We start from the raw sequence: 22,995 nt of genomic DNA on the forward strand, positions 1-22,995 counted from the left end.
CACTGGGTACACTGGCTCTGGATCTCTAAGGAGGTGCTAATTTAGCCTCTGCCTGAGGCTACCCAGCAGGAGCTACGGAGAGATCTGCAGATTCCTCTTCTCTGTTTGGGGTTTGGAGGTGCCCAGATGAGGCCCAGCTGTGAAGCAATGCAAGCTGCTGTGGGGCCTTGGGCCTTCTTTTGGAAGTTCTGGGTCTCTCTGACCCAGCTGCAGTTTGTTAGGTAATTTTCAGATTGCAAAGGGCCAGGCCTTTCATATGCAAATGCCTCTGTGCACAGCTTGGGTGGGGTGGGGTGTCAGGGGATCAACAGGGCGGAGCAAACAGCTACGGCTGCTCCTCAGTCCTGCCCTAAGAGGCCCCGAGTCTCAGTGTCCCGGTAATCGCTGCAAGCACCTCTGAGAACGCAGCCCTCGAGTTCTGCCCGCTGCCAGACAGTCCAGTTTCTCTCCGTATGAGTCTGGGTCCCCAGAGACTCGCCCCGAACTGGAGTTCAGAGCAGTTGGGAGCTTGAGACTCCCTCGCGATTGAAAAAGACAACCGCGTCCTCAGTTGTCAGCCCTTTCCACGTGCGCCTCCGTACCTCTGTACTTTACTTCTGCACCTCCTCTGAGTTTCAGTGTGCTTTTCTCTTTCCTTCTAGTTGTAGAATTTCCACTCAGACAGTCTTCCTGTGGTTCTGGATGATGTCCGTTTTGTCTTTTAGTTGTATTTTTGAAGTGGTTGTGCGAGCCAGCAATCTCCGGTATTTACCTATGCCGCCATCTTGGTTTCTCCAAAAATTTTTATTGTCTTATGTGAACTCTGTTTCTGCCTTGCCTGCTCTCCTACCTTTTGTCACATCTGGAATGTCACTTCTCTCCTTACTAGCTGCTGTTGGCCAACACTGCACTGCCAATGCACTCTTGGCCCAGCTCCATATTCACACGAAAAGGGTTTTGAAATGTATTGATCATTTGTAGGGCTGTGAGATGTCAGTGTATTAGGAAATGCTTCTCAATAACCTGAAGATTAGATTGTGTTATTTTATTTTTAAGACAGTTCTTTTTTACTAAGATGCGTATGTTGCTACTTGTTTTTCTTAAATATCTTAATCCTTAAACTTTAATAGATCAGTTTATTTCCTTAACTAAGTCTTCTGTCCTATTGGTTATTCCATATTTCAGTGCTTCAGGTAGATAGTGGAAGAGGGTTCTTAATTCACCCTCTTTTCCCTCCCATTTCCTTCTCTGCCCTTATTGGCTCCTAAAGAGGTCAGAGGCAGGTGAGTGCCAAGGCTGGCTCCCTCAGCACTTCAAGGAGCACTGTCCTCTGTACTTCCCTCATTCTCGAAACCACTTATTTCCTTCCCTGTCAGAATGTCAGTGTTTCTTCTTAACCATATATCTGACTTATTAAATGAAATATTTTTAAAGCATGTGAAAACTAAATGATGATAGCTTTTATTGTATCAAAGTTGAATGCTGAATTCAGAAATCCTTAGAAATTTAATCTGAATTTTCTAAGGTGGGAGAGTTAATAAAACTAGGGTTTTTAAGGTGTAGTAAAAGAGAAGGTGTTAGCAATCTGGACTGTACCCCATGTTAGCATACAAAAGAGTTTATATTGAAGTCTCATCTCTCAACTGAGAAATTGACCCTGAGAAAACCCCGTATCCTTTCAGTGCCATGTTTTTGAACATAAAGGGAGGGTAATTGCTATTTGTGTGACTCCTGTCTTATGTGGTTCGAGAGTAGTTGGAAAAAGATGGCCTTTAGGTGAAAAGACTGTGGGCATTTTTATTGGCCCAGGGACATCTTAGTGAATGTCATTTCATGCATTCCTTTCCCTCTGCCCACAGGTTTTCATGGTTGATCCTGCGCATGAGACCACAGCAGAGCTGATGAGCATAGCTGAGATGTTCCTCAGTAACCATATACCACTGAGGTAACACTGGTGTTGGTTTGATGATTCTATCTAATTAAACTGAGATTTTGTTTGTCATTCTTAAGTGGAAGTCTGGTGCTATTGAATTGTAGGATAATTAATAGTGGGGATCATTAATAGCAACATGAAGCCAGCATCTTTTGGGATAAAGAATTTGATTCTCAAGGAATAGAAGCTTGCCACCACTGAATTAGTAATCAGTGGCTTGTACACAAGGAGTTTGTGGTCTGAGTTTGCTTGCCAGGGAAAGAGTTTTACTGAGTGCGTGGCTGTGTCACAAGCCTCTTCCCTTTCAGTGCAGACAGAGTCTTGCCAGCAGCTTTTGTTAGACTGTCGGGGACTGCATGTATAGGACAATCATTGTTTAGGTGCACACAGACCCACTTAATTCATTTGTGTTGCCTAATATACCAACAGGGTAGTTGAATGGCTAGCTTTCCACTGTGCCTTTGAAGAACAATTTTTTTTTCTTTTTTACAATATACTTTTATTGATTTCAGAGAGGAAGGGAGAGGGAGAGAGAGAGATAGAAACATGAATGATGAGAGAATCATTGATCGGCTGCCTCCTGCACGACCCACACTGGGGATCGAGCCTGCAACCTGGGCATGTGCCCTGACTAGGAATTGAACCGGTGACTTCCTGGTTCCAGGTTTAATGCTCAACCACTGAGCCACACCAGCCAGGTGGAAACAGCTTGCTTTGACAGTTGAAAGTCCCAGCCTCCTTTGGGAACCTGCTTTTTTATTCTGTAAGTGATGAATGCCTTTGCCAACCATATTAGAATAGGATGTGAACTGTGTTTTTCAATAACGAATAGTTTTCTTCTATTAGCTATAGTATTTGTGTGGGGTACATTCCTTTTAACCAGTTACTTTTTTTTTCAATCACAGTTTACATTCAATATTATTTTGTATTAGTTTCAGGTGTACAGCATAGTGGGTAGACAATCATATACTTTACAAAGTGTTCCCCTTCATATTTCCAGTACCCACCTGGCACCATACATAGTTATTACAGTATTATTGACAATATTCCCTATGCTGTACATTATATTCCCACTAGAGGCCTGGTGCATGAAATTCGTGCACAGGAGGGGTGGGTCCCTCAGCCTGGCCTGCACCCTCTCCAATCTGGGACCCCTCGGGGGATGTCTTGCTGCCGGTTTAGGCCCGATCCAGAGGGATCGGGCCTAAACCAGCAGCAAGACATCCCTCTCGCAATCCAGGACCACTGGCTCCTAACCACTCACCTACCTGCCTGTATAATGCCTGAAACTGCCCTCCCCTGCCAGCCTGGTCGCCCCAACTGCCCTCCCCTGCCGGCCTGGTCGCCCTCAATGGCCCTCCTCTGCTGGCCTAGTCGCCCCCAACTACCCTCCTCTGCCGGCCTGATCTTGCCCCTAACTGCTCTCCCCTGCTGGCCTGATCACCCCTAACTGCCTCTGCCTCGGCCCCCACCACCATGGCTTTGTCCGGAAGGAAGTCAGAAGTCCGGAAGATGGCTGGTTGACCGGTCTAATTAGCACATTACCCTTTTATTAGTATAGATGACTATTCTGTAACTACCAACGTGTACTTCTTAATTCCTTCACCTTTTTCACCTCAACCATATTCCTCTCTGGCAACCATTAGTCTGTTCTTTGTATCTATGAGTCTGTTTCAGTTTTGTTTATTCATTTATTTTGTTCTTTAGATTCCACATGTAAATGAAATCACATGGTATTTGTCTTATTTCACTTAGCTTAATACCCTCTACGTCCGTCCATGCTGTCACAAATGATAATTCATTTTTGTGTGTGTGTCTATTGATGGGCACTTAGGTTGCTTCCATATCTTGGCTATTGTAAATAATGCTGCATTGAATATAGGGGTTCATTAGCCAGTTGTATTCTTTAAGATAAGCCCCCCCGCCCCTTCTTTCTTGCACTCAGACTTGGTTTAATCTTCGTGGTTAATGATTCTGAAGATGTGGATGGGATGCAAGATGCTGGAGTGGCTATTATGAGAGCATATAATTATGCTGCCCAAGAAGTGGATCATTATCACGCCTTCCAAACCCTGACACAGGTATGTTTTCATTCAAAATATTGAAGAATTTTTAAATCTAACTTACTCTAAGAAACAGTATGTGGTAAGAGAATTTGATATATCTGTAAAGAGAAAAGGTAAGAAATCACTAGTTAGTGTCTTTTGGTAAATGTGATGTTTTCTACTTGTTTTTAAAAAATGTTTGCTTTTTCCCCTCTTTAAGACCATCATTAGGACTCAGTTTATTACTCAAGTCATAAAATTCTTAGTGTCTGCTTTCTTCATATTAACTGGAAACTTTTAAATGCCCTAATTTTACATAGACTTAAAATTCTTGCTCAAGTTCAAATATAAAAAACTTCATATTCAATAAATTTAAAAAATTATTATATTCAGAAGAAGTACCAATTACTCTGTTTACAGGTTAGTGATAATAATTGAAAACCATCTGAAGCAATTGATTCTCACCACTTTTATTTTACTTGGAAACATGGAGTTAATCTGCTGTCTATTATGCTTATTATTTGGAGACTAAAGGCCCGGTGCACGGGATTTGTACACTGGTGGGGGGCGTGGCCTGGGGATTGGCCTACTGTGGGAGCGCCACTCGTCCTGGTCAGCAGAGTGGCTGTGGACCTGCCTTCTGAAGAAGCGCACTGACCACCAGGGGGCAGCTCCTGTGTTGAGCATCTGCCCCCTGGTGGTCAGTGCCTGTCATAGCAACTGGTCGTTCCGCCATTCAATCGATTTGTATATTAGGCTTTTATTATATAGGATTCAGTCAGGGGTGCTTTTTAATTAGTTAAAATTCATGTTTATTTGGCTAACAGTTACCAAAGGCCCTTTACCAGACCTTGTATTAGCTGTGAGGGATAAAGAAAGGGGGTAGGAAGTCACCTGTGTCCTCAGAGAACTTAGAGTCTAGTGGAGACACCTCCAAACTGTGGGAAGCATAGCTGGCTATGGCTACACTAGGGCCTCAGACCACACAGAGTGGCCGTGGGCATTGTTAGGGAGGGGACACTGTCCCAGCTGAGTATAGGAAGAACAACCGGAGTAGTTTGAACAATGGCTGCAAATCGGAGGTAGTGATTCTAAGTTGTTAATAGGAGTTGAGTAGAGTATTGTGAGAGCCGAGTGAAGAGGAGAACCTGGTTATTGAAGCCAGGGAGCGCACAGGCGTCCAGATCCCAGAGTTAAGCTGCTATTAAAAACATCATTCTGATCACGTGTGGAGATGGATCTGATGAAGGTCAGGAGAGCGGCAGGGATGCCGGGCGAGCCATTGCTGTTTCTCAGCGCAGTGAGGGTGGCGGGAGTTAGCAGGGCTGGGAGAACGAGGAAATCCAGAGGATGGTGTGTGAAGTCTGCTTTTTAAAGATTCCCCCCCATAGCGATGTGAAGGAAAGGATAATAGGAGTTTTCATTTATTTTTGTTTATTCTTAATTGCAAAAGTAAAAAAAATTTCATTGTAAATGTTTTCCCCAAATAATATTAAAGTTGAATTTAAAATTTAGCTGTCTCTGCCCTCTAATCCTGCTCCTTAAAGTTAACCACCGTTAAAAGATAGCCTTGTATCCTTCTAGATGTTTAACCGCACATGTATAGACATCTGTTTTATGTCTGCTTTATAAAAACAGGGATTTTTGCCATATATATTTTGCAATTTATTTCCTCTAAACATCATGGACATGAGTTCTTATTTCCAGGATCTATGCTAATAAAAGCCTAGGTGGTCCTCCACACAATGTCATCACAAGATGGCCGCCACAAGATGGCTGACGCACAGCGGAGGCAGGGCCTCTTGGAGGAGGGGGGCCGCAGCAGGGGAGGGCAGTTGTGGGCGGTCAGGCCAGCAGGGGAGCAGCTAGGGGGCGATCGGGCTGGCAGGCAGAAGCAGGGGCCAGTGGTCCCAGATTGTGAGAGGGATGTCCCAGATTGGAGAGGGTGCAGGCCACTAGTTACTTATAAATGTTCAGATTTTGAAAAATTTAACAGTTTTACATTTGGGGCTTAATGTAAGTACGAACAGATTGGGTCATTTTAGCAATATAACGTTTCTAAGAAGGCATCTTGAAAATACTAGCAAATCAAATACAACAATACATTAAAAAAATAATATATCATGATAGAGTGGGGTTCATTCCAGGGACACAGGATGGTTTAACACACACAAATCAATCAATACAATACACCACATTAACAAAACAAAGGATAAAAATCGTATGATTTTATTAATAGATGCAGAAAGAGCATTTGATAATGTACAACTTCAAAAAAGAAATGGAGCCCTAACTGGTTTGGCTCGGTGGATAGAGTGTCGGCCTGTGGACTGAAGGGTCCCAGGTTTGATTCTCGTCAAGGGCATGTACCTTGGTTGCCGGCACATCCCCAGTAGGAGTGTGCAGGAGGCAGCTGATCGATGTTTCTCTCTCATTGATGTTTCTAACTCTCTATCCCTCTCCCTTCCTCTCTATAAAAAATCAATAAAAATTAAAAAAAGAAAACTGGGAAAAAAATTACTTTTGCAATTGTCACCAGAAGAATAAGATACCTAGGAATAAACTTAACAAAGGATGTAAAGGACCTATATACCGAAAACTACAAAGCATAATTAAGAGATGAAAAAGACACAACACAATGGAAAGATAGTCTGTTCGTGGATTGGAAGAATCAACATTGTTAAAATGGCCCTATTACCCAAAGCAATATACAGATTTAATACCATCCCCATCAAAATCCCAATGTCATTTTTTAATGAAATAGAGGGAAAAAATAATCAGATTTGTATGGAATCACAAAAGACCCCGAATAGCCAAAGCAATCCTGAGAAAAAGAACAAAGCCAGAGGTATCACACTACCTGACTTCCAATTATACTACAGAGGTATGATGACCAGAACAGCATGGTACTGGCAGAAAAACACAGATCAATGGAACAGAAATAAAGCCACATGTAAATGGGCATATAATTCTTGACAAAAGGAAACAAAAACACACAATGTAGAAAAGAAAGCTTCTCCAATAAATGATGCTGGGAGAATTGGAAAGCCACATGCAAATAAATGAAACCAGATTACATTTTGTCCCATGTACAAAAATTAATTCAGAATGCATAAAAAACCTAAATATAAGATCTGAAACAATAAAGTACATAGAAGAAAACATAGGAACTGAACTTAATGGACTGGACCTTGATCTTAGCGAACACTTTATGAAGTTGACCCCAAAGGCAAGGGAAGTAAAGGCAAAAATAAATGAATGGACTTTATCAAACTAAAAGGCTTCTGTGCAGCAAAAGAAACTGCCAATAAAACAAAAAGGCAACCGACCAGATGGGAGATGATATTTGCAAACGACAGCTCCCAAAGGTTTAATATCCAAAATCTATAAAAAAACTCATACAATTCACCACCAAGCTAACAATCTAATAAAAAAATGTGCACTTCTCCAAAAAGGCAAGTGCCCAATGGATATATATGAAAATATGCCCAACCTTAGTAGGTAATACGAAAATGCAAATCAAAACTACAATGAGATACCACCTCACACCTGTTAGAATGGCTGTTACCAACAAGACAAGTGGTAACAAATGTTGGAGAGGTTGTGTAGAAAAGGAAACCCTCATTCACTGTTGGTGGGAATGTAGATTGTACAACCACTGTGGAAAACAGTCTGGCAGTTCCTCAAAAAATTAAGAATAGGGTTACCATGTTACCCAGCAATCCCTCTCCTGGGTATCTACCTGAAAAAAATGCAAAAACATTTATTTGCAAAGATATATGCACATCTGTGTTCTTGAAGCATTATTCATTTTGGCCAAGACATGGAGACAACCGAAGTGTCCTTCGATTGAGGATGGGATAAAGAAGATGTAGTATATACAGTATATATTATGGAATACTACTCAGCCATAAGAAAGGATGAAATACTACCATTTGCAACAACATGGATGGACCTTGAGAATATTATGCTAAATGAAATAAGTCAGTCAGAAGAAGCTAAGAACCCTGTGATATCGCTAGTGTGGATTATAAACTGAAACTCAGATACAGAGAACAGGATTGTGATTACCAGAGGGAACGGGTGGGAGGGTGGGGACTAAAGGGGCCGAGTGTTTGGTGACTGAAGATGATTTGACTTTGGATGGTGGCACACTTGAAACCTGTTAATATATTTAATTTTTAAAAAGAAGGCATATTGAGGTATATGGAAAAGAGAGTTGCTATTCCCTATTGACCCCATTTGACCTTTCAAGAAAAATAGTCATGTTTTCCTCCACATTCATTAATCTTTTGTAATAAACACTCTGAAATTTAAAAGTGTAGTTGATTAACCAGTTATTTTTTTCCAGATATATAACAAAGTAAGGACTGGAGAAAAGGTGAAAGTTGAACATGTCGTCAGTGTCCTGGAGAAGAAATACCCGTATGTAGAAGTGAACAGCATTTTGGGGATTGATTCTGCTTATGATCAGAATCGGAAGGTAAGGATTCTTCGGCATTTCTCATTTGACTACAACACGGTACTTTTCTTACCTCCCTCTTTTGATGTTGTTGTTTTTAGTGGTGCTGGTTAAAGTATTTAGGTACTAGCATTTAAAAATTTAGAAACCAGATGACATCTCTGAGTTTGCAAATGTAGTTTATATTTCAATTTTGTGAAGATAATGATTTTTTAGCTGGCATGTTAAATTGAAAAGCCTTTTCGTTTTCACAATGCAATGATAGTACTTGTCACACTGCTCCAGGGGCCAGGAGGCCTTGCGGCTCCACTTGACACAGGGGCAGTGAGGCCTCGCTGCTCCGCTGATCCCGGTGCTGGGAGGCCTCTCTGCTCCGCTGATCACAGGGGCAGTGAGGCCTCGCTGCTCAGCTGATCCCAGTGCTGGGAGGCCTCTCTGCTCTGCTGATCCCGGTGCTGGGAGGCCTCGCTGCTCAGCTGATCCCAGTGCTGGGAGGCCTCGCTGCTCAGCTGATCCCGGTGCTGAGAGGCCTCGCGGCTCCACTGATCCCGGTGCTTGGAGGCCTCGCTGCTCTGCTGTTCCCGGTGCTGGGAGGCCTTGCAGCTCCGCTTGACACAGGGGCAGTGAGGCCTTGCTGCTCCGCTGATCCCGGTTCTGGGAGGCCTCATGGCTCCGCTGAACCCGGTGCTGGGAGGCCTCTCTGCTCCGCTGATCCCGGTGCTGGGAGGCCTCTCTGCTCCGCTGATCCCGGTGCCGGGAGCCTCGCTGCTCAGCTGATCCCAGTGCTGGGAGGCCTCGCTGCTCAGCTGATCCCGGTGCTGGGAGGCCTCTCTGCTCTGCTGATCCCGGTGCCGGGAGGCCTCGCTGCTCCGCTGATCCCGGTGCTGGGAGGCCTTGCGGCTCCACTTGACACAGGGGCAGTGAGGCCTCGCTGCTCTGCTGATCCCGGTGCTGGGAGGCCTCGCGGTTCTGCTGATCCCGGGTTTGGGAGGCCTTTCGGCTCCGCTGATCCCAGTGCTAGGAGGCATATTACCCTTTTACTATATAGTATAGAGGCTTGGTGCACTGGTGGGGGCCCCCTGGTTTGCCCTGAAGGGTGTCCCGGATCAGGGTGGGGGTCCCGCTTGGGTGCCTGGCCAGCCTGGATGAGGGGATGATGGCTGTTTGCAGCTGGTCACACCCCCTTCAGGGTGGGGGTCCCCACTGGGGTGCCTGGCCAGTCTGGGTGAGGGGCTGAGGGCCATTTTCAGGCTGGTGGGTGACTGAAGCTTCCAACCTCTCCGTTTTTACTTTTTTTTTTATTCTGGGATTTATTTACCTTCTATGCCTGTCACTGGAGCTGAGAGCCGGCTTTAACTCTGAGGCTCGGCTCCAGCTCTGAGACCTTGGCTGCTGAAAGCAGGTTTCTGGGCTTTGTTTACCTTCTGTATTTGAAACTTTGTTGCGACTCCAGCTCTGAGATCCCGGCTGACTGAAAGCAGGTTTCTGGGTTTTGTTTAGCTTCTATATTTGCAACCATGTTTCTTAGAGTGCAAGCTCAGAGGCCGGCAGCGGCAGGCGGGGAACATTGGCTTCCTCCGTCACTGGAGCAAGCAAGCCTCCTGTTCGCTTCAGGGGCCTGGCTGCCGGCCGCCATCTTGGTTGGCAGTTAATTTGCATATCTCGCTGATTAGCCAATGGGAAGGGTAGCAAAGTTATGGTTAATTACCATGTTTCTCTATTATTAGATAGGATTACGCTTTGATTGGTTGAATGGCAGACCAGATGACCGGACACTTAGCATATTAGGATTTTATTATATAGGATAGTTTGAAATCAGGAAGTGTAATGTCTCCAGCTTTGTTCTTTCTCAGGATTGCCCTGGCTATTTGGGATCTTTTTTAGTTCCATACCAATTTTAGGAATGTTTTTTCTTTATTTCTGTGAAATATGCCATTGGAATTTTTACAGGGATTGCATTGAATCTATAGATGGCTTTGGGTAAGATGGACATGGGATCATGTACATGGGATGGGATATCTGTGTGTGTGTGTGTGCGAGAGAGAGAGAGAGAGAGAGAGAGAGAGAGAGAGATTTTCGTTTTTCTTCATCAAAGTCTTATAGTTTTCAGTGAACAAATTTTTACCCTCTTGGTCAAATTTATTCCTAAGTATTTTATTGTTTTTTATGCTATTGTGAGTGGGTTCCTCCCAGCCCCCAGATAGTTTGTTGTTGGTGTATGGAAAGGAAAATGATTTCTGAATTTTGATTTGTTTGCTGCAAGTTTATTGAATTTGTTGATTATTCCTAATAGTTTTTTGGTGGAGTCTTTAGGATATTCTACATATAAGATCATATCACCTGCAAACAAAAGTAGTTTTACTTCTTTCTTTCCAGTATGGATGCCTTTTCTTTCTTTTTCTTACCTGATTGCTTTTGGTAGGACTTCTAGCACTATGTTGAATAGGAATGGTGAGAGTAGGACTTTCGCGTTCTTCTTGATCTTAGAGGAAAAGCTTTTAGTCTTTTACCTGTGAGAATGATGTTAGCTGTGGGCCTATTACATATAGCCTTTATTATGTTGGGTAGGTACCTTCTGTGCTCAGTTTTTCATTATTTTTTTTTGTCAAATGCTTTTTTCTGTATCTATTGAGATGATCATATGATTTTTATTTTTCATTCTATTAATGTGGTATATCACATTTATTGATTTGCACATGTTGAATCATCCTTGCATCCTAGGAGTAAATTCCACTTGATCATAGTGTATGATCCTTTTAATGTGCTGTCGAGTATGGTTTGCTAATATTTTGTTGAGAATGTTTGCATCTATGTTCATCAACTTGTCATTTTCTTTAGTGTTCTTATCTGTCTTTGGTACGTGGTAATGCTGGTCTCGTAAATTGATTTTGGGAATGTTTATTCTTCAATTTTGGGATGAGTTTGAGAATGATTAGTTCTAATTCTTCTTTAAATGTTTGGTAGAATTCTCCAGGGAAACCATGTAGTCCTTTTCTTTGTTGGGAGGTCTTTGATTACTGATTCAAACTCCTTACTCATTGGTCTATTCAGATTTTCTCTTTCTTCATGATTCAGTCTTGGTAGGTTGTATGTTTCTAGGAATTTCTCCATGTCTTCTAGGTTTTCCAATTTGTTAGTCTATAAATTTTTTATAGTAGTCTCTTACGATCTTTTGTATTTCTGTGGTATTAGTTGTATGTCTTTTCTTTCATTTTTTTATGTTATTATTTGAGGGTTTTTTTGTTAGTTAAATCTAGCTAAAGGTTTGTCAATTTTGTTTATCTTTTCAAAAAACCAGTTCCTAGTTTTGTTGCTCTTTTTTGTTGTTTTTCTGGTCTCTGTGTCTTTTATTTTTTTCTGTGATCTTTATTTCCTGATGATTTTCTGATCTTTGTTTCTGCCAACTTTGGGCTTTGCTGTTGTTCTTTTTTATCCTTCTTGTCATTCTTTGCCTTTTGTTTGGAGTATTTAGTACAGTTATATTTAGAGTAATTATTGTTAGGTAAGGGATGTATTAATGCCATCTTATTAGTTATTTTATGGCTGTTTTGTAGTTCCTTTGTGCCTTTCTTTCTGTCTTCTTTGGTGAAGTGATGATTTTCTGTGGTGTGCTTTGGTTCCTTTACCTTTTGTGAATCTGTAGATTCTGGCTTTGCGCTTACTGTGAGGATTACATATAACATCTTTTATATCTGCTTTACATTGGTAAAAACTTTTATCACATACAGAACTCTACCCTTTTACTCCATGTTTTTGATGTCACAACTTACCTCTTTTCATAGTGTGTATTCATTAACAAATTACAGGTATATTTTTAATAGTCTTGTCCCTAAATACTAGTGTTAAGTGGTCAACAAACCACCACATTACAATATTAGAATATTCTGAATTTGACTGTATACTTACCCTTACCAGTGTGTTGTATGTTTTTATATTAATGATTAGAATCCTTTCACTTCAGCTTAAAGAACTCCTTTTGGCATTTTTTGTAGGGCAGGTTTAGTAGTGATGAACTCTTAACTTTTGTTTGTCTGGGAAAGTCTTTACTTCATTTCTAAAGGCTACCTTTGCCCAGGAGAGTATTTTCGGTGGGCAGTCTTTTCTTTCAGCACTTTGAACACATCAGGTCGTTCTCCTTGCCTACGAGTTTCTGCTGAGAAATCTGCTGACAGCCTTCCTTTAAAGCAGCAAGGTTCTTTTCTCTTTCTGCTTTTAATATTCTCTCTTTGACTTTGACTTTTGACAGTTTCATGACAATGTCTGTTGCTCAGGATCTCTGTTTGATGACTTCATGAACTTTGATATCAAAATCTCTCCCCAGATTGGAAAGTTCTCAGCCATTTCTTAAAATAAGCTTTCTGCTTCTTCTCCATCTTGTCTCCTTCTGGGACTCCAGTAATTTAACCATATACCATTTCTTTCTTTCACTCGTTTTTCTTTGTTCTTCTCTGGCTGTATAATTTCAAAGTTCCTCTCTTCTAACTCAAAGATTTATTTCTTCTGATTGATTGATTTGATGTTAAGGCTGTTTCATTTTTCATTTCATTCATTGATTTCTTAGCTCTAGAATTTCTGCTTGGTTCTTTTATTATGATTTCTCTGTTTTTGTTAAACTTTTCATTTTGTTTAGATATTGTTTTCCTGATTTTGTTGAATTTTCTTTCCTCTTTTTTTTTTTGTAGCTTATTGCATTTCCCTAAAATAGCTATTTTGGATTCTTCATTGGGTAAATCACAGGTCTCCGTGTCTTTGGGATCAGCTAGTAGGAGATGATTGTGATTCTTTGGTGATGTTACGCTTTCTTTATTTTTCATGTTTCTTGCAGTTTTGCATTGCTTTCTATGCATTTGAAGTAGCAGTCACTTCCTCTAGTCTTTTGTAACTGCCTTTGGGTGAGAAATACCTTTCTTCAGGCTGCTAGGAATTCTGAGGCATTCTGACTGTCTGTGGATACACCTGCTCCATGCTCTTTGTTCTCTGTGGGACAGAATTCAGAAGCTTGTATAGATTCTCTTGATTCTACAATGCCCAATATTGGACACTGACCAGCCCCCCTTTTGTTTTCCCCAAGATGGCCCTAAAACTCAAGTTTTTTGGCTCTTTCTGGCCCACAGATTTAGGCTGACTTTCTGTACGTGCTCACTGGCCATCTGGCAAAACTCTGTCTGCTGCCACTGTCAGGAGTGTACACTGGGAGCCGCCACAGGGTGGGAGTGTGTCTGGGGTGAGCACTGGTACCCGTGAGCCCTTTGGGGAAATCTGTGGAGGAGGTGTTCTGGGTGGCTCATGGGTGTATATCTTGATGAAGGCAGTATGATCTGCCTCCATTAGACGCCCTCTGAGAGCAGCGTCTGTGTTCCCAGCCTCTTCCACTCCAGGCATGCAGCTCCCAAGTCAGTGCTTTAGGATGGATGAGAGAGAAACGAGCCTCTGTGGCAGCATCCTAGATAGTGGGGAAGCCAGGGGCATGCTCACTTGCTCTCACTTTCCCCTGCAGGAGAAGTCATAGGCACTGAAGATACCTCTAGGCCATGAGCTGCACTGCCTTAGGGAGGGGTGGTAGTGTAAAGACAGACTTGCTCTTACCCTGTTTACTATGTCCAAACTTGTAGTTATTTTCTCCAGTGGTGTCCTGGAGCTTCTCTGCTAGAAGCCTGGACTTCCACAAAGGCTCTCTTGTCCACGGATGATTTTGTAAGACATTTTTTCCAGGGGTTCCCAGGCTGTGTCCAAGAGGCTCTGGAGCCAGTTCATGGACCAAGCAGGTCCATAGGCAGGGCTGGAGTCTCTGTGCCCATCTCCTGATGCACCAGGGGGCGGGGCTGGAGTGTCTGTGCCCATCTCCTGATGCACCAGGGGGCGGGGCTGGAGTCTCTGTGCCCATCCCCTGATGCACCAGGGGGCGGGGCTGGAGTCTCTGTGCCCATCCCCTGATGCACCAGGGGGCGGGGCTGGAGTCTCTGTGCCCATCTCCTGATGCACCAGGGGGCGGGGTTAGAGTCTCTGTGCCCATCTCCTGATGTACCAGGGGGCGGGGCTGGAGTCTCTGTGCCCATCCCCTGATGCACCAGGGGGCAGGGCTGGAGTCTCTGTGCCCATCCCCTGATGCACCAGGGGGCGGGGCTGGAGTCTCTGTGCCCATCCCCTGATGTACCAGGGGGCGGGGCTGGAGTCTCTGTGCCCATCCCCTGATGCACCAGGAGGCGGACTCTGCCTGGGCCATGGGGCAGATGGTGCCAGATAACCAGCCCCTCACAAGGCCACTTGAGTCCGCGGTGGACGCCAGATTGTGGTGGGAGGGACGTCTCCTTCAGCCGTGATGCTGACGTCATCCTGCTCTAGTGTGATGTCTCCTTGTGCTGTGATATATCAAGGTGGGTATGGAGCTGAAGCTGGGCATGAGATCTCTTCAGTTTACACTGGAGATGGATCCATTATGATATTGCAGCATTCTGCTCAGTCACTTACCTTTTATGATTTTTTTGAATAAGGTAATATTGATATGGACACCCAGTGATTTTTTAATTAAAATTTTAATATATTTTTATCAAAAATTTTTAGAGGAAGGGAGGAGAGAGATATAGAAACATCAAAGAGAGAGCAGCATCAATTGGCTGCCTCCTGCACCGCCCCCTACTGGGGATCAAGCCTGTAACCCAGGCATGTGCCCTGACCAGGAATTGAACCAGCAACCTATTTTAAATATACGTATACATATTATACATATACATATACATATACTATTTTTAGAGAATGGGAGAGGGAGAAGAAGAGGGGGGGGGGGAGAGAGAGAGAGAGAGAGAGAGAGAGAGAGAGAGAGAGAGAGAGAGGGAGAGAGAGGGAGAGAGAGAGAGAGAGAGAGAAACATCAATTGGTTGCCTCCCATATGTGACCTGACCCAGGAATCGAACCTGAAACCCGGGTAGGTGCCCTGACAGAATCAATCCAGCAATCTTTTGGTGCACAGGATTGAACCAACTAAGCCACACTGTCTGGGCCTAGTACTTTTTTTTTCATGTTTTCACAAACAGCAAGAATAGTAGGCTGTAGAAAAAGAACAGATGAAATACAAGAAAGACCACTTTGGGAATACCAAAGATTTGAGGGAGTGAATGGAATTTCATCTATTTCACGTTTAGAAAATGTTTAATTCTAATTTATTCTATTGAAGAAAAAATTCATGTTGCCTTTTTATTGTGGGTGATTGTTATATCAAAAGTATTTGCTTGAAAAGTATGCAGTAGACAAGTTTGGGGAAAGGGTATTTTTACATATTGTCTTTTATTGTGTTTAAATCTTTGTTTTGCTAAAGAATCAAATGGGTGTATCAGACCTAGCTCCTCAGGAATTTCCAGACTTGACCATTTTCCTCATCTGTACTGATTAGCAGCTCTTCCCATATATAAGAGATCATATTACTTGTATATACTACTTCATTCTCTAACTATTTGAGTCACTTACCTTTTATGGTTTTTGAATAAAGTAATATTGATATGGATGTCCAGTGAGAGTCTCACTAACCCAGAGCACTAAATCGTGAGCTGCATGCCTGGGAGTGGGAGGAGGCTGGGTATACTCTTAAGAGAAGGATGTTGTGAGATTCCTATAGGTTCTAAGAATCTAATGATTTAGTAAGATTTTTAAACTTGTGGGAGCTGTACCCTCACACAAAAAAAAGCCCAAGAAAATAGATTCTTTTGAAAAGGAGGAATGAGTGTATTCAGCAAATGTTTTTATACTTATAAATATCTGTAACTTTTGTTATAAATCTGAAGCTGAGGAATATTCTATCTCTGATACTGGAAGGAAGCAATTATTTCTAAAACTGGGCAGTACAATTAAAGTAGAACTTTTAAACTGAAGAGACTATCATCTGATAGGTGTGTATCTTTCAAAGCCAGTAAGATAATGGTAGATAAAAAAGTTCTAACTTACACATGCAAACATTTTGCATTTGGCATATTAATTCTGGGTCTTTATTAATCTTAGTTGTCACTTGTGAGTGGCTCATTCATAAGACTTTTCCAGTGATTAATGTTTTAACATTATTTATAATTAACATTTTTGGTGATCAGTTGATAGAAATTCTCACATGTAATTTTTAAACGTGGCTCTTTGGTAATTGGGCTGCATTCTGTTATTTGGTGTGGTAAACCCTTTACAAGTTGTAAAGATGGAAGCTATATAGTCAAAACGTCTTCTTCCCACTCCTGCCTTTCACTTAGTCGTCATTCCCTAAGACCACCGATGTTACTTAACTTACTTTTCATTGTCACTTAGATTTAAAATGTGGGTTTTGTTTTGTTAGGGAAATCATTTTCAAAGCTCAAAGTATATTAAAATTGAGTTTTTATAAACATCTTTGAAAAACCTGAGATATCACAGAACAGAATTTACATACTTACAGTTTTGAAAGGGTAAATTTTAAAAGTCTGAACATTGCTAGAGAGAAAAGGCCTTTTGTCCTGAGCCATCTCCAGTCCTCAGAGAGGTCTCGCGGTCAGGTACTACTTTGGCCAGATCTGGGTGGAAACTAAGCAGTCCCTGGCTGATGCTTGTGCTAGTTACCCAGTCTCTGTGCTCTCTAACCAGCAGTTGCCAACCGGTGGTCCACGGACCACTGGTGGTCCATGAGGTCCGAAAGGTTGGCAACCACTGCAACGGTTTGCAGGTGAAAAAGTTCTGTTTTCAGAAAAATATCAGTTATACAATATTTAACAAGGAAGTTTTAATTCTGGGGTCTGTTGTTGTTATCTGGGGAATGTACCTATTTTGACAGGGAAAAATGGCAGTCAGGAAAAAATATATTTATCTGCCATTTATAGTTGCCAGTTTGTCAGCCTGACATTTCCCTGCCAAGAAAACTCTTTTGTCCTGGAGAGGAAAAAGCTTGAGCTCAGTATATTGTAGAGTCAGAGGTTCTCAACCTGTGGGTCACGACCCCTTTGGCGGTCGAACGACTCTTTCACAGGGGTCGCCTAAGACCATCCTGCATATCAGATATTTACATTACGATTCATAACAGTAGCAACATCACAGTTATGAAGTAGCAACGAAAATAATTTTATGGTTGGGTCACAATATGAGGAACTGTATTTAAAGGGCCAGAAGGTGGTAGAGCAATTTTTGAACACTGTTTTCACTTCAACTTTGTTTTGTTTTCTGCATGTGTAATTTCTTTTTTAGTGACATGGACCCTTTTTCACTTAGAATTGGGTGTAAATATTTCTTCTTAGACTATATGTCCAAGAACACTAATAATTTATGTCAGTCTGTTGTTGTGTTGCCCATTATAGTAGCCTCTAGCTTTCAAGTGGTGTGGTTAGTGGCTGCTGCATTGGAGAGCGAAAATAGAATATCTCCATCATTGCCAAAAGATCTGTTGTATAGTTTTGGTAGCTTTATCTACTCAAAATTACCCCTAGCCCCATACTACTTCCTAATTTATAAGGTTTTGTGTTTTTATAAAGTATCCATAATTTAATCTCAGATTTACCCAGTAGGATATTAACTATGATATCACCTGTGATTTTTTTTAAAATGAAATTTCTTTAGTTATTTCTTGGTGACAATATTTCTGTTGATTTTTTTTGGGTAGAATTTGCATGTATGAAAAATATGCTTTGTTCCATTTGTCTTATGAAGGACAAAAATATGCTGTTTGTGGTCCCTTGTGTTTTAGGAAGCAAGAGGCTACTACGAGCAGACTGGGGTTGGTCTGCTGCCTGTCGTTCTGTTCAATGGGATGCCCTTGGAAAAGGCACAGCTGGACCCTGATGAGCTGGAAACCATCACCATGCACAAGATCCTGGAGACCACCAGCTTCTTCCAGCGCGCAGTGTACTTGGTGAGCTGACCTGCAGGCTGGTTTTGAAAGAGAATGGTTGCTTTCATTTTTGTCGTAGGCAGTAAACTTCTTTAAGTATCACTATTTTCTATACACTACTGTAAGTGATTTGCAGATTTCTAGCAAGTTCTGCAATAATGAAAATATTTTTTAAAAATATGTTTTTATTGATTTCAGCGAGAGTGGAGGGGGTGGGGAGAGAGAGAGAGAAATATTAATGAGAATCATTGATCTGCTACCTCCTGCACGCCTCCTACATGTGATCAAGCTGGCAACCCAGGCTTGTGCCCTGACTGAGAATCGAACCTGCAGCCTTTTGGTGTGTGGGTTGACGCTCAACCATTTAGCCACACTGGCCAAGCTGTAATGAAATATTCAAGAGACTTTCTATACATTGTTTTTGTAATAGCTGATTTTATTCGTTTCAGGATTAAATTTTATTTTAAAAATTCTTAAGATAGTCATTCTGGGAGATATTTGTTCTACTTGTAAGGAATTTTGACTTAAAAAAAGTTAAAATATTTTACATATATAGTTATTGTTGAAATATAACTCATATGCCATAAAACCTTTTAAAGTGGACTGTTCATTGGTTTTTAGAGTAAACACAGTTACGAAACTATTACCTCTGTCTAGTTTCAGAACATTATCATCACCCCTAAAATATACCAACACCCAGTAGCAGTTACTCTCCATTTCCCTTATCCGGCCCCTGCCAACCATGAATCTGTTTCTCTGTGGATTTGCCTCTTTCGGACATTGGATATAAATGGATTCATACAATATGTGGTCTTTTGTGCCTGATTTCTTTCACTTAGCATAATGCTTTCAGGTTTATCCTTGTTAGAGTCTGTGTTAGTGTCTCATTCTCTTCCGTGGACAAATGTAGTTCCTCAGGTGGATGCAGCGCATTTATCTCCTCTGCAGCTGATGGTACTTGGGCTGTTTCCACTTTGGCTGCTATGGATAGTGCTGCTGTGAACAGCTGTATACATGCTGTCCTGGGCATAGATCTAGTAGTGGGATTGCCTGCTATTTTAACAGATTATGTTCCAAAGCAGCTGCATGAACATTCATGTCAGCTGTGTGTCCAGGTTCGACTTTCTCCACATTGTAGCCAACACTTGGTATTATCCGTCTCTTTAAGTGTAGCCTATATTTTCTTTGCAGAAATGTCTGTTCAGATTATTTGCTCATGTTTAATTGGGTTGTTTTGTTATTTTTGAGTTGTAAGAATTTTTTTATGTATTCTGGATACTAATCACTTATATGTATTATTTTCACACATTTTCTCCATTTTATGATTTGCCTTTTCTTTTATTGTTTTGTTTGTTAATCTTCACCCAAGGATATTTTTCTTTCCCATTGATTTTTAGAGAGTAGCAGGGACTGGGAAAGACACGGAGAGAGAAATGTCAATGTGAGAGAGTCATATTGATTGGTTGCCTTCCAAACGTGTCACAACCGAGGCTGGGAATTGAGCCTGTAACCGAGGTACATGTCCTTGCCTAAAATCGAACCCACAGCCCTTCAGTCTGTGGGCTGGCGCTCTAACCACTGAGCAAATTGTCCAGGGCTGATTTGCCTTTTCACTGTTGGGTGGTACCCTTTAAAACTCAAATGTTTTTAATTTTGATTAAGTCCAATTCACTATTTTTTCTTTTGTTGCTCATGCTATTTGAATCATATATAATAAATTATTGTTTAATTCTAGGTCACAAAGATTTATACCTATGTTTCTTTCCTCCTGAGCATTTTATAGTTTTTCTCTTAACATTTAATTTTTGGATCCATTTTCAGTTAGGTCTCCCAGTGAAAAATCCTCTTTGTTTTTTTTGTTTTTTATCTGGGAATGTGTTTATTTGCCCTTCATTTAAAAGTGATAATTTGCTTGAATATGGAATTCTTGGTTGACTGCCTTTTCTTTTCAGCACTTTGAATATGTAATTCCATTGCCTTTTGATCTCTGATTTCTCTTGAGAAATCAGCTGTGAGTCAGACTCAGGACTGGGTCTATGTGATGAGTCGTTCTCTCCCTGTTTTCAGGATCCTCTCTTTGGTTGGTTTTAGGACCTTTCAGGACCCCCTTCCACCTGTGACATTTCATCATTAGGTGTAGGTGTGGGACTCGGAGTTTTTCCTATTTGAAGTACATTACATTTCTTTCTCAACTTTCGTTTGTTTGTTTTTTAACAATAAACTACAGTTGATCCTTGAACAATTCAGGGGTTGGGGTGCCAACGCCCCTACAGTTAAAAATTTGCATATAACTTTTGACTCCCTAAAACTTACCTACTAAGCCTATTGGTGACTGGAAGCCTTACTGTTAACATAAAAAGTTGATAAACACACATTTTATATGTCATGTATTATATAATGTATTCTTATAATAAAGTAAACTAGAGAAAAAATGTTAAGAAAATCATAAGGAAGAGAAAATACATTTACAACATTTACTGAAAAAAATCTGTGTATCAGTGGACCCTTGCAAACCCGTGCACTTCAAATAGTATTTTTCAAGGATCAGCTGTACAGGTATTTCTATAACATGAGAAGTATAAAAGGGAAGAATAATAAATTATTTTTATTCTCCCCTCTGTAATTGTGATTCTGGAAATATGTGGTTACTTGGATGCCTGGAAGTGAAAAGGCTTGGGGCAATTTTTATTACAAAGTATTTTAACTGCTTGAGAGAATTTATGTGGCTTTCTTCTTTAAGAGAAACTAACAATGAGCAGATCTCAGAATGTTTTTCTGCTTGTGTTAACTTTTGTTGTTGTTGTTAATCCTCACCTGAGGATATTTTTTTCATTGATTTTTAGAGAGAGTAGAAGGGAAAGGGAGAGACAGAGAAAAACACCCATGTGAGAGAGACACACAACATTGTTTGTGGTTACCTCCTGCACACGCCCTGACCAGGGATGGGGATCAAGCCCACAATCAGGTACATGCCCTTGACTAGGAATCAAACCCATGACTCTTTGGTGTGTAGGCCAATGCTCTAACCACTGAATAACTGGCCAGTGCATGCTTGTATTAACGCTTTATTTTATTTATATTTTAAAGTATGGCAACATTTTATTATTTTTGGTGCATCTTCTTACACATTTCTTCAAGGGCTGCTTCTTTCTCTCTTGGCATCTGCTTAAGTCTTCTTATTTTTTCATCTCTAATAGTTTCTTCTAACTCTGGTGGTGTCATAGGAAAAATGTCTTCAGTATAATTTTTGGTAAAGGACTGACTTTGTCCAAAATCTGCATTTGAAATCAATGCCACTTTCTCCTGGTTCTCATGGGTACGTGTTCTACCTCAGTTCTTTCTCCTTTGGTTTTATTGCCGCTTATGACCATGTTGTGGTGTGATACATGTAAAGTTGTAAAATACAGCTTATGAGTTGGGAACTGGTGACATTAACTCTTAACTAATTTGAAGAACTTGCTTATTTCTGGGGAGCACAGTGGTATGTGGAGAGATCAAATAAACCTGGATTTGCATTTTATATTCACTTCTCATTAGCTCTGTGATCATGAGTTAGCTATTTAACCTTCTGTGCCATAGGTGCCTCATCTTTAACAGGGACATCAGTAATGTCTGCCTCACATTGTTGAAGGTGTTAACATTATACTGTGCACAATACACCAAGCTATGCTCGGCAATAATAGGGACCTGTGATGTGGTAACGCCTGTTTTTAGCAATTACTGGTACATAAGAAGATAATATAAAGTTAATGATTTATTAGTTTCTAATAAATTATTTTGATCAGATGTGTTTTAACGCTCATCCCACCCATACCCTGTTTTTCTTTTTTTCTTTAGGGTGAACTGTCCCATGATCAGGATGTGGTAGAGTATATTATGAATCAGCCGAATGTTGTTCCACGAATCAATGCTAGGATTTTGACAGCTGAGCGAGAATACCTGGATTTAACAGCAACCAGTAAGAAGCATTTCAGGAACTACTTTCGGGCTGTTTTTGATTAGTTTTTCAGAATCTTTGCATTTATTAGATGTCAGTGTTCAGAAGATGATCCAAGATTGTGACACAATTTTATGTTTAAATTCATTGCACCTTGAATTTATAATACAAGCTTCTAAATTCACAAAAGTATCTTCCAAAAGGAGAGAAATTCTTCCTGGATAAATCCTTGTAAACTTTGAAAAATATCCAGTGCCTTTTACCAACTAAACAATCTTAGATGATAAAAGGGACCTGTATCATTCACTTTCTTAGTTATAAAACTCTCAAGCACTATCTTTTCTTCATCATTATTCTAGAATCAGCAATAATGTCAACAGATATTTTAAGTAGCTTTTCTTTGAGAACATAATGCCTTTCTAAAATATAAAGCTTCATTGAGAAATAGTGTCATGCCATAAAACTAAATCCTTTAAAGTGCACAATTTCAAATTGTACAAATTTTAGTATATTTTCAAAGTTGTGTGATCATTACCACTAATTTTAGAACATTATCATCACTCCCAAAAGAATTGATGTGCCCATTAGTAGTCGCTTTCCATTTTTTTCTTTTATCCTCCAGCAACCACTAATCTAGTTTCTGTTTCTATGTATGTTTCTATTCTGGATATTTCATATAATGTGAAGTTTTTGTGACTGACTTCCAATGTTTTTCAGGTTCATCCATGTTGTAGCAAATGTCAGTAGTACTTCATTCCTTTTTATGGCTGATTAATATCCATAGTATAACTAGCCCACGTGTTGCTTATTATT

The 22,995-nt window shown here is 40.9% G+C and overlaps 1 protein-coding gene across 7 annotated transcripts in view; it reads left to right on the plus strand.

The window, feature by feature from the left end:
• Positions 1-22,995, plus strand: part of UGGT1 (UDP-glucose glycoprotein glucosyltransferase 1) — a 168,407-nt gene that overhangs the window by 67,244 nt on the left and 78,168 nt on the right. For all 7 annotated transcript variants that reach the window (XM_006102841.3, XM_014468153.2, XM_023744168.1 and 4 more), the window contains 5 exons: positions 1,839-1,924; positions 3,858-3,993; positions 8,309-8,440; positions 18,102-18,266; positions 22,083-22,203. In XM_006102841.3, coding sequence (XP_006102903.2) covers positions 1,839-1,924; positions 3,858-3,993; positions 8,309-8,440; positions 18,102-18,266; positions 22,083-22,203 — 640 coding nt within the window. The remainder of the gene's footprint in view (positions 1-1,838; positions 1,925-3,857; positions 3,994-8,308; positions 8,441-18,101; positions 18,267-22,082; positions 22,204-22,995) is intronic.

Source organism: Myotis lucifugus, unplaced genomic scaffold, assembly GCF_000147115.1.
Source record: "Myotis lucifugus unplaced genomic scaffold, Myoluc2.0 scaffold_433, whole genome shotgun sequence".
NCBI lineage: Eukaryota > Metazoa > Chordata > Mammalia > Chiroptera > Vespertilionidae > Myotis > Myotis lucifugus.